Source organism: Cuculus canorus, chromosome 5 (genome assembly GCF_017976375.1).
Source record: "Cuculus canorus isolate bCucCan1 chromosome 5, bCucCan1.pri, whole genome shotgun sequence".
NCBI lineage: Eukaryota > Metazoa > Chordata > Aves > Cuculiformes > Cuculidae > Cuculus > Cuculus canorus.
The window spans coordinates 39,141,119-39,157,810 of NC_071405.1; the positions used below are offsets into that span (position 1 = coordinate 39,141,119).

The window sequence follows — 16,692 nt, forward strand, 5'->3', positions numbered from 1 at the left end:
ACTGAACACATAGGGAGAAAAAAGTTTGTAAAAGACTGTTGGCAACATAATCAAACATCGTCCATAATCTAATTGCATTTAAGAAAAAGCAGTACAATGATGGAGTCACTGCAGGGCTGTAGATTATGCATCACTTGCAACTTTTCCTATGAAGATTCCTGAAGTGTTTTTATCAAAGTTGTATGCATGTGCAGTAACTTCATATAAATGATGAAGCGGAACAACTCCAGAGGAGTTGTTACACTCTATGGCATCAATAATCCCCGTATTTAACAGTCCCTAAATACAGCAGACCGTAACACCTCCAAAGGGGTCGTTATGGCTTATCAAGTCAAATCCAAGTGCCTAAATATGGATTTGATCAATAGAGTGTAACATCTCCAAGGGTAAATAATATACATTTTTTAAGAAGGTACACGTTTTGCGTACAAACTGTTGCCTATATTAGGATAAATTATGTCGATCAACTTGTAAACCTTTGATTTAGAAATAAGAAAGGAATAAAAGGCTCACTATAAGAGATGCTAAAGTAAAATGATTCCCAGTAAGTAGGCAATGACTCATGTCATTTATTTTGAGGTCTAATTCTGATTTCCTATAGCAAATACATAGTTGCCTGAAAGTCTATGAAAGAGTGGGAATGGAATAGAAATATAAAAATGGTATGTTAAATTCTGCTTCCTTTCAGACCTCAATCAATATGTTTTGTGGCTAAGTAAATGGAGAGGTAGGGGTATATCCTTGGGTCTAGCAGATATGCTGTGGTTATTAATTGGATAACTGTGTCTTGCCTTCATATCTTTTTGTCCAATGAAATTAACACATTTCTCCCTATATTTTTTCTACTAAGGTTTTCTAAAGTGTTTTTGTCAGTGTTTCCAAGATTTATGCACAAATAAACAAAGGAACTGGCCCCTTTAAAACATCGATTATCTTAAAAATTATATAATTATATAAACAGTATATAATTTAAAGTCAGAAATCAAAGCAAATCTTGTAGGTAATCATGCTAGTTTGAAATACTAAAATAATTACAAGTAGCTCTAGCAATGCAAATTTGTTTAAGTACACTTTTGTGTTGAAGGTAAGCATGGCTTGACTAAAATAAAAAGTCATATCCTCTAAACTATGACCAATTCTGTACAATTTTGTGTTTGCTTATATCACATAGAAAGAGCTCTGTAAGCTACTTTCTGGAATTTTTCTTATTCTCGCCCTTTCCCCTATGTTTCTGTTTACTCTGTGAAACCACTGACACAGTTAACTTCTTCCCTTTCCTCAGTCAGACTACACCTGATCAGCATCAGGTGGAGCAGAAAAGTCAATTCTGCCATAATGACTTTTTGCTTTGTGTGCACTGTACTGGTTTGGGCTGAAATAGAATTAATTTTGGTTTGCATGGTGCTGAGTTTTGGATTTGTGACCAAAACAGTGCAGATAATACGGGGTTGTTTTAGCTGTTGCGTGATAGTGCTTCCACAGCATTAAGGCCTTTTCTATTTCTTATGCTGGCCCACCAGCAAGTAGGTTGGGTGTTAGGAGGGGATATAACCAGGCCAGCCACCCAAGCTGAAAAAAAGCAATATTCCACATCATGTGACATCACTCTCAGCAATAGAAGCTGGGGGAAGAAGGATAAAAGGGAAATGTTTACAGTTTTGTCACTTGCCCTCCCAAATAACCATTACACGTGCTGAAGCCCTTCTTTCCTGCAAATGCCTAAACATCTGCCTGCTGATGGAAAATAGTGAATTAATTCCTTACTTTGCTTTGCTTGCATGCACAGCTTTTGCTTTACTTATTAAACTGTCTCAGCCCATGAGTTTTCTCACTTTTACTCTTCTGATTCTCTTCCCCATCCGTCTGGAGTGGCTGCTTCTTTCCTGCCCTAACCCACAACAGTATAAAAACTGAAATAACTTCCATAATTGTAGATGTCTATAGAACTATAACATCTTAAAAGTATACCTTCATCTTAATAATTTTGCAAATGTGCCAGAGTGCTGCATGTTTTTGTTTTGGTCTTTCTGATGAGTGAATCTCTATGAGAACTTTTAAAGCTTTGTAGGAGATTTTTTTGAAGAGCAGAATATGAACAGAGGCGATTTTCAATTCTGTGTCTCTAAGCAAATATAAAGCTTTCTGAGATTTAAATGACACATTTTCAAAAAGGCCTAAGCTCAGGCTTTGAAGCTATGTAAATAATTTTGTAAGCATAATCATTTGCACAACAAACTATTACCAGCTATCTGAACTTGAAGACCAGCAACTGACCAGAACTCAATAGCATTTTTTTAAAGCAGCTGCAACCAATTAATTTGTTATTTTTTTTATGGTGCCGGCTTCTAGCTACTCATTTGTACAAGTCTAATTACCTGAAGCCAGTTTCTGAAAATATGGTCCTGAAAACATAGGGTCCTGATTCTTGAAGAGAAACCCATCCAAAGTTGCAATTATGTTTTGAAAGCTTCGCTGGGATTATGACAGAAACTTTGTACAATCTTCTTGGCATACAATTATTATAAAATTATGTTTTCCTAATTGAATTTATTTATCTTTCCTTACTCTCCCCATTTTGATCATCCTGCCCATCATTTTCAGACTAAAAGAAGTATATCATAATGTAAAAATTGAAAGGCAGAGGGTAAAGGGAGAAAGAAGAGTATTCTTGAATTCTGCTTGTGCAAAGGTTGCTTCTGGTTTTAATGTATTTTATACTTGCTATAAAATATAAATATATTCCCTTACTATTCATGACTGACTTAATTCTTTTATTTTCTTTAGGATAGAGAGGGAATATATAGTCATTTAAAATGACTGATTTATATCCCATTCTTTTGTAAACCCTGCCTTTTCTTGCATCTATGGAGCAAGGATAACAGACTAGCATATCAATGGTAAAACCAGAGTAGATATTACAACTTTTTCCTGCCTTAATGGTTCGAACTATAGTACATGCTACAACAAATAAACCCAGCAGGATAATATAAGGGCACTGAGAGATTTAACAAAAGATTTCCTTGCTGCTGGTTTATTCTTAGGTTTTAAAAGTTTCAAGAGCTACCACAAAAAATCTCCCCATAAAAGATGGCATTTGCAAATGCTGTTGTTTGTGTTTGTTGAAGAGTTCCAATTGACTCTGCACTATCTGCAAGTGAAAAAAGACTTTTCCTCTGACTGCCTGATATATTACCTCAATCTGGAAGGTGTACATCAGTCCGTGTATTGCAAGTAACTGGCACAAAAAAGAAATTTCAGATTATTCACTGAAATATTTACTGCCTCTGCTTTAAAAGGTGAAAGATGAAATATCAACTTGTTATGCTGAATACAAGACATAAACATGGTACTGAAAATACCCAGGGAACAGAGCAAATAAGTAAGTGGATGCCTTTGTCATACTTATATTGCGAAGTCAAATCAAATGTAAAGAATTCTTTTAATAGCCCTTATGGTGCATTACATATTTTTTAATGTAAAGCCATTGAAACTCATAAAATATATTTTAAAATAAGCATAATTTTATAAACTCAATACTGATCATAGGCATTACATTCATTTTATTTTCAGAACTTGGGCTTTAGTACACTATCTCTTAGTTAAGACAAACACTGACTACGATTAGAGTGTTCTCTGAATATGATCTGCTTGATCAGTTATTAATTTTATATTTTCTCATGGTATCAATTTGTACTAAATGATTTTTTCAATGCTGACATTTAAACTAACACTAGCAGAAAGAAATATTTATTAGCCTCTGAATTTGACTTGGAATAACACTGTTAATCCTGTGTGGCAACAGTTTTAACAAACCTTTTCAATAGTCACTGACTCTTTCTCCTGTTTTGAGTACCGAAAAGAACCTACCAAACAAAGATATAAAATATAGTTTAAAAGGTATATGTCAATCTTTGTTGGGTCTGTTTACAGCATTTCTTTGTCTTTCCATGCCTTGCTACAATCAATTTACTGGCTAAGTTTTTCCTTGTTGGTTGAGAAAAAGATCATGGTATCATCATATCCACAGTTTAAGGCACAATTAACTTTCTGCTGAGTCTTATCCTGTTAGACTTTGTAGCACAATATTATCTCCCCTCCCTGAAGATACAAAAAACCCCTACCCTCTGATATACAGGCATATCACAGAATTTTTATTAAGGAATTAGAGGCATTGAAAGCTACCTGGTTTTCACTATTTTTTTTCAGCAAATAATCTGAAACACTAGTTGCTTTATAGGCTAACGAATGTGTCAGTTTTCTTTTCATTCATGGCTAAATTGCAGCATAACTGTTTCTGTTTGCCAATACCATAGTGACTACTGGGTTAATATTTTTTCCTTTCTAGTTAACTGGAATTACTTTTGTAGTATGTAAAGTATATATATATATATATATATATATATATATATATACTTGTAGTTTATAAAGTATATAAAGTGTAACTGATTTTCTGTCAGTGGTGAAAAGTAACTTGTGTGCTGTATTTTTTGCAACATAAGCCACCTCTAGGGAAGCTAACAGAGAAGTATTCTCCATCAAAAGGGCTTCCTTATAACTCGGTAAATTACTTGATTCAGTGTTCACTGGCCCTGTGATACACACAGAGATCTGCTCCTCGAGGAGATCTTCTAGACCTTGGAAAGGCCACAGCGCAGAACAATACAGATATGAAGAGTTTTCCAAGACACTACTTTGTCCTCGGAATGGTCCTTAAAGTATATGTGATACAAACTGTTTCTCACTTTTCACATATGATCCTAGCTTGCTATTTCATAAACAGAATGATGTCCAGTGCTGGACATCACCGGACTCTCACCGCTTTCTTTTATTTATCATTTTACTGTAGTGCCCCATTTCATCTTAGTATTTGGAAACTAAAGCTGAAATCCAACAAAGCACTTGGATCTCTAATTTCCCATTAAAACTAAGAGCCAAAAGGACTTTTCGAGCCTAAAAACTTTGTTGCATCAGAGTCACAGATTCAAGCACACTTTGATACATTCAATAGTATTGTAATACTCTACCACGCTAGTACATAACTGGCCTTTTTGCCAGTCACAGCAAATATTAATCCAATAATTTTCAAAAGCGCAAGTCAAAATCTAGTGACCACAAACAATGGTAGATTCAATCAGTTCATTCTCCATGTTGTTATACGGATGGTTACAGCTTAATCATATGAGTGCACAGGACTGGTTTTTTGAATGCTGTCGTGTAAATGTAGCAGTTTGTAGCACAGCACTATGAAGTCACACAGTGCATTTAACATGAAATCAGAGATGAATAAAAACTGTAAAAAAGAAATTTTATATGGAAAGAAGAAACTATTCACAGGGAGAAGAAGAATTAATGACAGACTGGCAACATGAGACATTACCTTTTCATTCCTGCAGTTGTTTAGACCCATGTTATTCATGGAGGGCAATTTTCCATCAACACCATGCGGCTGCTGTTGCTGCTGCTGCTCCCTTTGGATCTGCTCTCTCATCTTTCGAGCCTCCTGAATGGCTTTCATTACTGTGTCCTGGTCCCCAAATAGGGCAGGTGAATTAAGACTGGAAAGGATATCTATAATGACAGAACACGCTTTATTTAGATAATTATCCAAATTAGAATCTGTGGTAAGCACTCAACTCTCATACTGTTAGACCTGCACCAAACTAACATCTGCAAAAGGAGAAGGAATGGCAATTGTTGTCTGTTTGACAGCTAAATTAATCTACAGAAGTGATTAATAAGCCTGTACAAATTTGCTGTTACAAATGCAACTACTGAAGTCTTGGCATAACGTACTATGGAAGTATCTGAGCATACTCATGGACTGAAAATTCAAAGTTAAAATGTGTTTAAGACAAAAGTTTCCTGAAGCTTAAGCTTAATACTTTGAAGTATTAAAAAAAAAAAATTAATAAAATGAACAAATAAGGAGAAAGAAATCTTGCTTATTTGGCCATTAAAACCTACGCTATTTTTATAAATTCTTTATGTAGGGAACCATCACTCCAGACGTTCAGCTTTCAAGTTCATAAAGAGCCTCCACATTTACTTTTAGGGGGCTGAGCTTGTTATCATCTTAACATCAGTATGAAGCTCTAAATCAATAGAGAAAAAATGGCTTTCTTTCTATCACTCTAGAAAGATAAACTTTTAAGCATGCATCAAAGTCACAGAAAATGTTCCTGTTGCATCTTAAAATACATGCAAGAGGTAAAGATGAGTATCCTAAATACAGTTTCCTATTTGAGACCAAAAGACAATTATTTGGTGAGTAGATGTTTTGTATTGCTATGATGAAGTTTTAACTTGATCGACCTGTTCCTGCATGGGAGTAGTCTCTATACACATGGATAGATTTGTGTATATACATTCAAGCTAGGAAATTTTGAACAATCAAAGTTTGTGCATGACCCAAGCACCTTTGAGTTTGTTACTTGCTAACAGTCCACTATAAAAACAAAACAAAAAAACCCAATAAAAAACACCAAACAACAACAAAAAAATCCCAAACGGGCTAAGATTTGGAATTCTCCTTCAAATTTTCATATTCTTTTGATTTCATTGAAGATCAGCTCAGTAGAATATAGCAACTTCAACCTCAAAGGACCTTGAACATTTTTAAAATAAAGGAGGTTAAGATTAAAGGTTTCTCATGCTTTATTCTGATAACTAAACAGTTAATTTAATATTGTGGTCTAGATGAGAAGAGATGCAAACTGTGGTGTTTTAGATGCAACTGTGATGGTTTTGGCCTGAATGAAGAACCCCTCTCTAAAAGAAAAGTAATACACTGAGAATAACCATTGCTCTTACTAGGTAAAATATACAGTGCTCTGAACTGATTTGGGAACTGATTTCCATTCTGGAGTCTAAGTAAGCTGGGAACCACATTTGCGTGACTTTTAATGAGCTTTAGACTCCTAATCACTTAAAGTCATTGTAGAAAAAAAATCCTGTGTTGCTTGTTTATTTTGACAGTGTTCCCCTGGCTTCTTTTATACTTAAGGACTGAAAGGAAAAACCTTTTATGAGTTTATATGAAAAATATTCACACCTCAGGTGTATATTCTCTAGCTATTTCTCTGGAATGGTCTATGACTTCAAATTGATACGCCACTTTCTAATGTTAGATAGCGCAGTGATAGCTGGAAATAAATTGACAGGTAGAATACCTACAAGTATCTTTCAGAGATCATGATGTTCCCAAGTGTTTTGGGAATGGAACAAATCATAGTTTTTATATATTTAATATATGTATTTAACATATCTGTTCATTATTCACAAGTGTTTCTATATATTTTACAAGTACACTTGAGCTACAGATTGTGAATAAGTGGTCTGTAGCAAGTATTTAGTCACTGTTAAAAATTACTATTTGAACTTTAGGGCTGATCATCTATGTTTTGCAGCTCTTGATTCTGTTTCTTGACTGGTTAAGGTATTCTTCAAACATAGTTCTTAGATCAATTTTGTTTCATATCTTAATAAGTTATTTCTTAATTAAAGAATTTTGAACCCAGGTCAAAAATTCCATATTTGCAACCATAGGGTTTAACAAAATTTTGACAGATGGGTCAACAAATAAATATTAATTAAAAAAAAAAGAACATATTCAGCATATGGTCTTTGTAAGATGAACTCAATACCTAGAATACAGAGAATTAGATTTCTTTTAGAATTCTATTCTGGGTAAAACTAACACTATATTTGGGTTAAACAGCTATATTTGAAGTGACCTTCTTGCCTGGCTTCTGGTTTACTGTAAACCATGGAGATACCCAATGTTCCCTGACCCTGGTTCAAAAAACATGCTTGAAAACTTGCTTATTTTAAGGTATGTTACACTGTTGCATTACATGTACACTAATGGCATGAGCCATTAGGTGTATATGTCTTGTATCTGGTCAGGCTCTATGTGCATAGAAAACTAATTTTTTGTTTGTTTAATCCAGAGGCCAAAATTCAGAAGTTAACGTTGCATGTATACATCCAGTTCATGTATTTGAGTAAGATGATCATACAAACCTCCTTTACATGTTTTACATACACATCTCTACATACATACATTATGTGTATGTATTTGTGTGTATATGTATTTCTTACATTATATATTTATTTGCTGTATTTCTTGTAGATGCACACCACTGCTGCATCATTTTTGTTATTCTTCTAAAACTTTGGCATTCAAGAGTTCTTTGAAAATCTTTCCTGCTTTTTTTTTCCCCAGTTTAAACAGAAATGCAGGTCCAAATATCCACTTAATTCAGAACCAGGTGTGCTCCAGCTGAGATTTCATGTAGAAAATATGATAATTTTCTTTTCCCCCTGAGATAGATTAGTTACCTAAAGAGGACCCTCTTCCCAGAGATCCACCAAGCGGGCTGGGGATGCCACTCTTGTTCGTCACTGTCACTGGACTGCTTTTACTCGCTGGGAAGAGATTCTGTGTTGGAGATGTTGGGGATTTGACAGGTTCAGCTGTTTTGGGTCGGGCTGAAAGATTCAGTGGCTGGGCTGCTTCATCCTACAAGAGTTTAATGTAAATAATTATTAGGAAAAGACAAATGAACATGTAATTTTGAAAGCAGCAGATACTTTACACCTCGAAGACAATATCACATTCTCTGGCAATAATAACAAAAGAAGCTAATTATGTGCCTCCTTTAAGATTCAGCACAAGGAAACCTCATTAATTTCTCTGTGTTACGCTTCTATTTACATTAACTATGTGGCTGGATCGTTCTTTTTGCCAAATTAAAATTTGAATTAGCTCACATTACAGCTTAATTTCCTAATGTGTTTTCAGAGATCTAAATTAACCTAGGGCATTTACAAAGAATTATTTAAAATTTCCAGCAGCTCCGTAATGCTTTTGCATTGGTTCCATCTGAAAAGTTCCTGGCACTATAAAAATAAGTTATGTAGCTTATTTTAAAATGTATTAGAAACTAGGGAATCAGAAGTACTTCTATGAAAAAATCATTCGGAAATCCTGACAGTTCTTTGGCCCACATTTAATGCTGCTGCTAACTTATACAGTCCAAGCATCGTGAGTGTTTTGTTCAGTAGAATAATCCATACTGTCTTCCTATAATAGAAGATAAGAATTTCACTAAACTCAATTTTCTTGACTAACTACACAAATGAGTGTGTACCATATGCATTTCAAAACATATTTTCTACAATTTAATTTTGTATATTTTACAAAGTTTTGTTATTCAAACGTCATGTATTTTTGATAGATATATGTAAAATCAAGATGATAAACGCTACGGTGCTTCTTATTTGATAATTCTGTATTTATTTCTGCATTATGTAGTTATTTCTGCTGCATTTAACCTTGACTGTATCTGTATGTGTATTTGCATAAAGACAAGGAATATTTTTTAAGGATAAGCAAATCTACTATCAGGACTTTTATATCTTTCAATACTTCTCATATGCAGTTACAGAAGAAATTCTTGCTGACAAATATCTTGTTTCAGTGCTGTAGGAGAATAAGTCCATCTAAGAAATACCTTAACTTTTAGAAGAGGACTCATTCAAGCAATTAATTTCTTTGATCAGAATCGATATTCACAATATAACCTTCTTCCCATTCTCTGAGCTCGTTCCTTCTGCTTGATACGTTAAGCAAGACCAAGAATTTGGAGAACTGGGAAACAGTGATTTTCTGTAATTAAAGAGCCCAGTAAGAAAGATCTCCCACTGAAAATATGCCCAAAGCAAATTATGCTGGATATAAGAGAATATTGTCCTTATTTTAAAACACTAAACTCATCATTTCAAAGCTTAAAAATATATGCTGGAATACAACAATACACTACATTACCTCATCTTTTCCTTACTGTCAAGCAGTGATCTAGCAAAGTACAACTGATCATACACAATGCCTTAGAGAGGATAATGTAACAAACAAGTATTTATAATACCATCATATTTCAATTTTTAAACTTGAATAAAGCTGCATGACATTTTTATTCTTCCTGACTTGCAGTGTGCACAAATGCCCACACCTATTCAGAGTCCAAGTGAAAGCAGAAACACAAAAAGTATAAGGGACATAGTTCATTCTTGTACTTTGTGGCTCTGTTTACATGGAAGCTGCTTCCTTGCAGAGATACAAAGTGGCTTCAACAAGTTTCTCTCAGAGTTCAGAGCCCCTTTCACGCTATGAAGTTTGCTAGACTAACTACTGTGAGCACATACACATATGAACCTATGTTACCATGTTCAATTTCTAAACAATTCTCTGCCAAGTACAATGGGGGGGGGGGAACAAACCTCTAAACAGTAAGAATATTTTTTTTCTACTTCATAGACAGCATTATCATTCTGTGAGGCAACTGAAAAGCTGGAAAACATTCTGGTCACTGACTTAAAACACCCTGTCATTAGTTTCTGAAAGATCTAACTCCTGTAAAAGAATTCCATTAGTTCTACAAAAAAATGTGTGTAGCTTATACAAACAACTGTTTAAAAACAGAGAAAATAAAAAGATTTGTTAAACAATGCATGATCATCAGAATTGTCATATCTTATAAAGGTAATACTTCATAAAGACAGCATATAGGCACTGCTTTTGTACTTATAATTAATCTCTTTATTAGCCATTGGTATTTGTCCACACAAAGCACTTGTAGATTAATATTTTCAATGCAATAGTGTGCTTAATAAAAATAAGAATAAAAAGGCTTCTTTTTTATTAACATATATATCAGTCCATTCAAGTTAAATTAAGCACGGAAACCTCCAAGAATTTGCATGTGGTCAGTTCTGTAATAGGACTCAGCTGGCCACTAAGCTGCAATGGTATTGGCCTTGGTTCAAGGAGATATGTGTTTGAATTTAACCAGGGAAAATTTTACTCATACAGTAAAGGTTTGGTTTGGTGTAGATCCATTTGGCTCACTCACTTATGAAATTACTTTTTCACATTAAAGTAGTCAGTAGTATATTCTCGATACCATAAATCACTGGTGTTAGGTATCACTATACTGTGACAACTTTGGTGAAACAGTTGGGCTTTGCTTTTGGTGTCTTCTTTACTGACCATAACAAACTCTGCATATGTGGTAAATTTCACTGACTGCTTTCAAGCCTGGCGTTGGATTACAAGAGGTAAAATATTAGACTAATATACATGTACAGTGAAGTAAAGTGAATGCTTTACTACATAAATGTTAGAACTGCCCATAATGGAAAAGTTTTTATTTATTAGTACTCTCAGCCTAGCAAAAAAGTGTCATGGAAATATATCAGCTCAGGCAGAAATATCTACTCAACCACACTTTACTGTGATGATTGATGATAATGAAAAAACGAATGATATTTTACTCTCATGTCAAAAAATAAATAAATAAATAAACCCCTTCACCTCAAGTGAGTAAAATCTTCCCAGGCTGATTTGAGGCTAAGGACTGTGTGTCTGCAAGGTGTCAGCAGCTAGCAAAAAAACGCATTCTCTCTCTCTCCACAAAGTCACTGTGTGCCGCCATTAGAACAATTTTAATAGTTCTGCATTTACAGCACTATCATTCAAATTGGAAAAACATCTGAATGTTCCTGTTTTGGTTTGGATTTTTTTTTTTTTTTTACAGTTTGAATTGAACTGTTTCTGAACATATTTGGTCTCATGAAATTCAGAATCAGAGGAGAACAAAGTAATAAAACCCAGCCACTCCCAACCAGAGGTACTAGCTGCACCACTCATTTCAGGGGGTGCATGATGTTCATTTCAAGCTGCTGGCAAATGCCATCTTGTAACTGCCTGGTTCCAAGCAAGTGAGAATATGCAGGCACAAGCATTCAGCAATGGTGCAAAACCAGCAAGGAGCAGCCCCATTGACAGCAGCTGTGTGAAATCAGCAAAAGTTAAATCAATCTGCAGTGACACAATGTTTTCCCCAGAGTTCTAACTTACATCTTATTTTTATGTGAGGCTTTTTCCAAAACTGTAGAATAAATACAGTAGAGATTTGTAAAATAATTAGATGTACAGTCTCTCCCTTACCCTGATGATATAAGCTACCACTGTATTTTAAGATACTTAGAAGTTCAATGTGAAACAATCCATGAAATGGATGCCATTTATGCACACTGCTAGATTACAAACTGAAATCTTAAAAATATCACATTTTACTGATGAATCTGTTTTGCTGCCTGTGGTAGGAAGAGGGACGTCTGGTATTTTTAGAAGCAAGAAGTGAATTCTTTCTCTTCCCTCCTCTATATTGATAATACAGCACTAAAACTGAACATTTTACTTGAATATTAAAGATATTTGAATACTGAAATACTTCATTGTGGTTCAACTTCCAGTTGTGAAACAATTAAATAGATCATTTAATTTCACAGCCCTTTTCAGACATCATCTTTTTTCTTTACTGGAAAATACCTTAACTTGAGTTACCGGGCTGGTCCCTCTCTTCTCATTTTTCATCCCAGTGGGTGACAGTGCCCCTGTCGTATTTGGTGGCTGTGGAGTAGATGGCATTTTGGCTCCAGGAGAAACTTGCATGCTTGCCAGCTGAGCTGCATACAGTTGCTGGAAGAAAAGAAGATATACAATGTATTGCTCCAAAATTCCTAAATGATAGAAGCTGTAGATCTAGATAAATCTAGATAATTTTTATTGCTTTGATGTTTCTTCTCTTAAAGGAATTATAGATTTTTTTTCAGCACTTCCTTGTTTGTGTCTTTTCCCTTCTTGTCACTTCCAAAAAGAAAAGAAAAATACTGGAAAGCTTCCACACACCAATACCTCTTTTTGTGTTTTATCTTTCAGTTATTTTTTTTTTCTTCTTGCTCCTGATAGTCATTGTAATGAGCAAAAGGTTACACTGTGCCTGAACATTAAAAACAGAATTGGCAAAATTTTAAGGCTGTTTATGAAAAGGAGATATAAATCCCTGTCAAAAACAACAATTCTTCGGGTCTTTCTGTTCCTACCCAGAAATTACCCGCTTAGTCCAGAGCCTCTACTGGGAGCTGGAATTGTTTGTTACCAAAAACCAATGTGGATCTTCTCTAGAAAGCTAAGACAGTTAAAATAGGCGACACAGTCTGTCTCCATCTTGATGTACAGTGATTGCTATAACTTCTATAAATGCTAATAAGGAATGTAGGTCTTAAAAATTCCTGTGAGTAGTGATGAAAATACCAGAACATCCTCATGGAACTTTTCAAAAAGTTTAACTGAAACATAGTAAGACTTGCATATTAAAATAAACCAGTCTTTACTGAACAAAAACAAATAGGTTTAATTTCCTTCCAGTGACCAAATTTAAACCCTCACCTTGAATTAGCATCAGCAATAATTCTTCTACCATAAACAGGGAAGATTCTAATCCCTGCTCTACACATAAATCTATATAAACTTTGCCTTATTAGTGAGAAAAAAGCCAGGTGGTTTGTATGTAATTTCCAACATTGCTATCATTCAGATGGACAAATAAAAAAAATTACAGTAATCAAAAGCAGACCTTTCAGCACATGTAATTAAATGAAAGCTTAATAAAGAATAATTTGCAAGAGCCAGATGTGCTTATGTCATAATTGTTGCTTTCTTTGGAACAATTTTTCTAATATAACAAGCCTCCACAGAAATGAAAGTTACACAATACTGTAAGTTCAGTGACTTAGTGGCTAGACAAACGTGTGAAGGAGTCAGAACTCTGGGTGACACATGAAAATTCATTTGTTTCCTGTCCTCTCTTTTCAATATCACACAGAGGCTACAAAAAGATCACAGATTAATATCTTGAAATCAATAATGTCTAAATATTTTGGCTAATGCACTATTTTTTCCTGCACTGAAAAATAGAAATATTGAAAAGAAAAGAATTCCAATCTTTTGGTGATGTTTCGGAAAATAAAAATGAAGCATTGAGTACAATGAGTAAGTGGAGGGGTTTTTTTTCCCTACTGCTGGGATATTATCCCTTTCAGCATATTCTTGAAGTTAATCTCTGCTTGCTTCATAGGACACTCTTCTTAGAGTACTCCCTTCTTAGAGAGCAAGAGCACATTTCACAAACTTCTGAAAGCCAGCCTATTCTCAGGTCAGAAAGCATCAGGCACTGTACTATGAGAAAGATGATACAATGAATACAATTTAAAGACAAACCCTAAAAATTACAATGGCTTTCAGTGTTCTGTATTTTGTCAATTAAAATACTTTTTTAATTTTTTTTTTTAATTAGGAACCGTTTCAACATCTACTTCAAATATCTCAAGGAGATTACTTAGATTTCACTAGAAGCAGAATAAAACTTTAGTACTTAATGTAGAGTGTATTGCAGTTTAAAGAATGGGAAAGCAGTTCTATGCAAAAATAAACCCAGGTTTATCAACTGAAGTTCAAAAGAATTTGAGCAGTTTATAACCCTTAGGCCCACCACAGACTCAGAAGGCTCTTGATTACTAATTAGACATCCAAAACTATCAAGTATTCATGACTGTTTTAAGAAGAATGTGTAGCCTGGGTTTTGTTTTTTCAAACGGTCACTAAGTTATATTCTTACAGTTGAGTTCTTAGCATCAATTTTGAAAACAGCTCACTGAAGGAACGTGAGCAAGGACATAGTTTTACAGCTTTCAGAACCAGGTTTCTTCTAATGTCATGATCTGACATTCAAGAGTGGGATTGTGAAATGCTGTTAAGTCTCACTTAAGGCAATGGCAAGCAAAGTCTCACATTCAGGCACCTACGAACGTACAGGCTTATGGACTTAAGCACTTGCTACCGCAACTCTATTCCAAGAATAATCAACACAAAATCTGAGGGGAATTTATGAAAGTTGGAGGTCACTATGTGTCTGAAAGACATTCATCTACCTCAAAAAAATTACAGACAAATGGGAAAGCACTATACTCAGCATGTGTACAGCACAGAATAAGTACATACAGATTTTTTTTTAATCTGGAAACAGCAGAATTCATATTAAGACTTTGCTGTAGCTTAGAGGGGCCATCCAAAAAGAACAGAATAACTACAAGAAAATAATAACAGGGGGGATGTGTATTTTCTGCTTAAGAAATTGCCCGTGGCATTTGATTACTTATTTCCATTTTACTCTTTTTACAAAAAGTATCATCCACAGTCTGAAATTTGTCAAAAAAACTATGAACCCATAACAGAGCATCTTGACTGATCCAAATGTTAAAAACTTATTAACACTAAGTTTCACAATGCCTTTGTGAGATGTTTTCACAATACACAAGGAAAACTGCCTTCGCTGCTAGTGTTCATTCATTCCCTGCCAGAAGACAAAGGTCATAGGCTTACACACAGATTTCAATATTTTTCCGTAGTTTTTCAGCTAGTTTTTTTCAACTAGATTTCAATAATCAGAATTCTACCATTAGCTCAGGTCTCTTTCCCATATGACTTTTCACCTGCACATAGACCTGTGACGTTCCTACACGCGTGTCCTGCCAAGTGACACTGAGCACACAACAAAGCTTTCTATGCACCACATGTTTCTCCTTTTTTTACTGAAAGAATACTGATACTTTTCTATTAGGCTGCAGCATCAGTGTCTAAACAAATGAATAAAGGTGAAGAATTTTAAGAAATGGATACTAAAGAAGTAACACATGGTCCAGAATATAGAGTAGGCCTTTAATAAACACATTTAAGGGAGATCTGCACTGACAACAACTTGTTAACTTTGTGGCCGGCTGTTTAACCACCTAACACAGAATTATGATAACCATAACTTTCCTTACCAGTGGCTTGTCAATGACAGACCTTACAGAAAAAGTTAGTTTAGAGAATAAAGAGAAAGTGATCAGCTGCTGGATAGGTGAGAGGCAGTTTCTCTAGATATATGAGCCCAGGGAGGACACGGAGATTAGCAGTTTCACCTGTATATGAGAATAAAAAGGCAAGGGCTAGTGTCATTTCAACTGACTGTGTTGGTTAGGGAGAATTTGATTGCAGCAGTGGGGCTGTAACTCAGATGTTATTCTTTGCAGCAGAATACTGAAGAAACTATAGCAAAGCCATGTGCAAAATATGGAGATAAGAAAGAGAGTGGTTGCAACAGTAAGCATAACAGATAATCAAAGTGCAGGTGATGAGGGCTGGTCTAGCATGATGAATTACAATGGGTTTACTTGGAAGATGCCCCCAAAAGAAATTCAGTAGAATGAAGCCTGATTCAAGAAGAAAGAAGGGATCTGTTCTAGAAACATTTACACTTTCATTTGGTTTTACTAAAAATCTTTTGACCAAAACAAAAAGACATTCTCCTTTCTCTGTATCTGTATGTTATTTCTCCAAAAGCACTAGACATTTTTTCTTTTTTTTTTTTTTTTCTCAGAAACAAATGCTAGATTTTACAGGACTTGATTAATTCTAAAGTCTCTCATTCCTAAAAACATAAGTCCTATGTTACATCTTCAACAAAAGCATTTGCTACAGTAAATGAAACTCAACAATAAAACTACTGAGAATCAAGTGAGAAGCCTTATTTGTCAGCATTTTAAACAAATTGTGCAAAGCTGAAATAACTTATTTATAGAGATGAAAGTTCAGCTATTTAGACAATGAGTAATTTGGTTTCTAAAGATGAAAACTAAGGAGTGACTGCAAGTGCTGTTGAAATCCTGCACTACAAGAGGTAACGCAGTTATTTTTTTCCATAATATATTTAGTACATAGTGTTGCAAAGCTATAATTCCAGAGTT

At 34.7% G+C, this 16,692-nt stretch overlaps 1 protein-coding gene across 18 annotated transcripts in view; it reads right to left on the reverse strand.

Moving 5' to 3' along the window:
- SOX6 (SRY-box transcription factor 6) overlaps window positions 1–16,692 on the reverse strand; it is a 367,281-nt gene that overhangs the window by 51,443 nt on the left and 299,146 nt on the right. For all 18 annotated transcript variants that reach the window (XM_054067010.1, XM_054067011.1, XM_054067004.1 and 15 more), the window contains 3 exons: window positions 12,395–12,544; window positions 8,341–8,521; window positions 5,378–5,568 (listed from right to left, as the gene is read on the reverse strand). In XM_054067010.1, coding sequence (XP_053922985.1) covers window positions 5,378–5,568; window positions 8,341–8,521; window positions 12,395–12,544 — 522 coding nt within the window. The remainder of the gene's footprint in view (window positions 1–5,377; window positions 5,569–8,340; window positions 8,522–12,394; window positions 12,545–16,692) is intronic.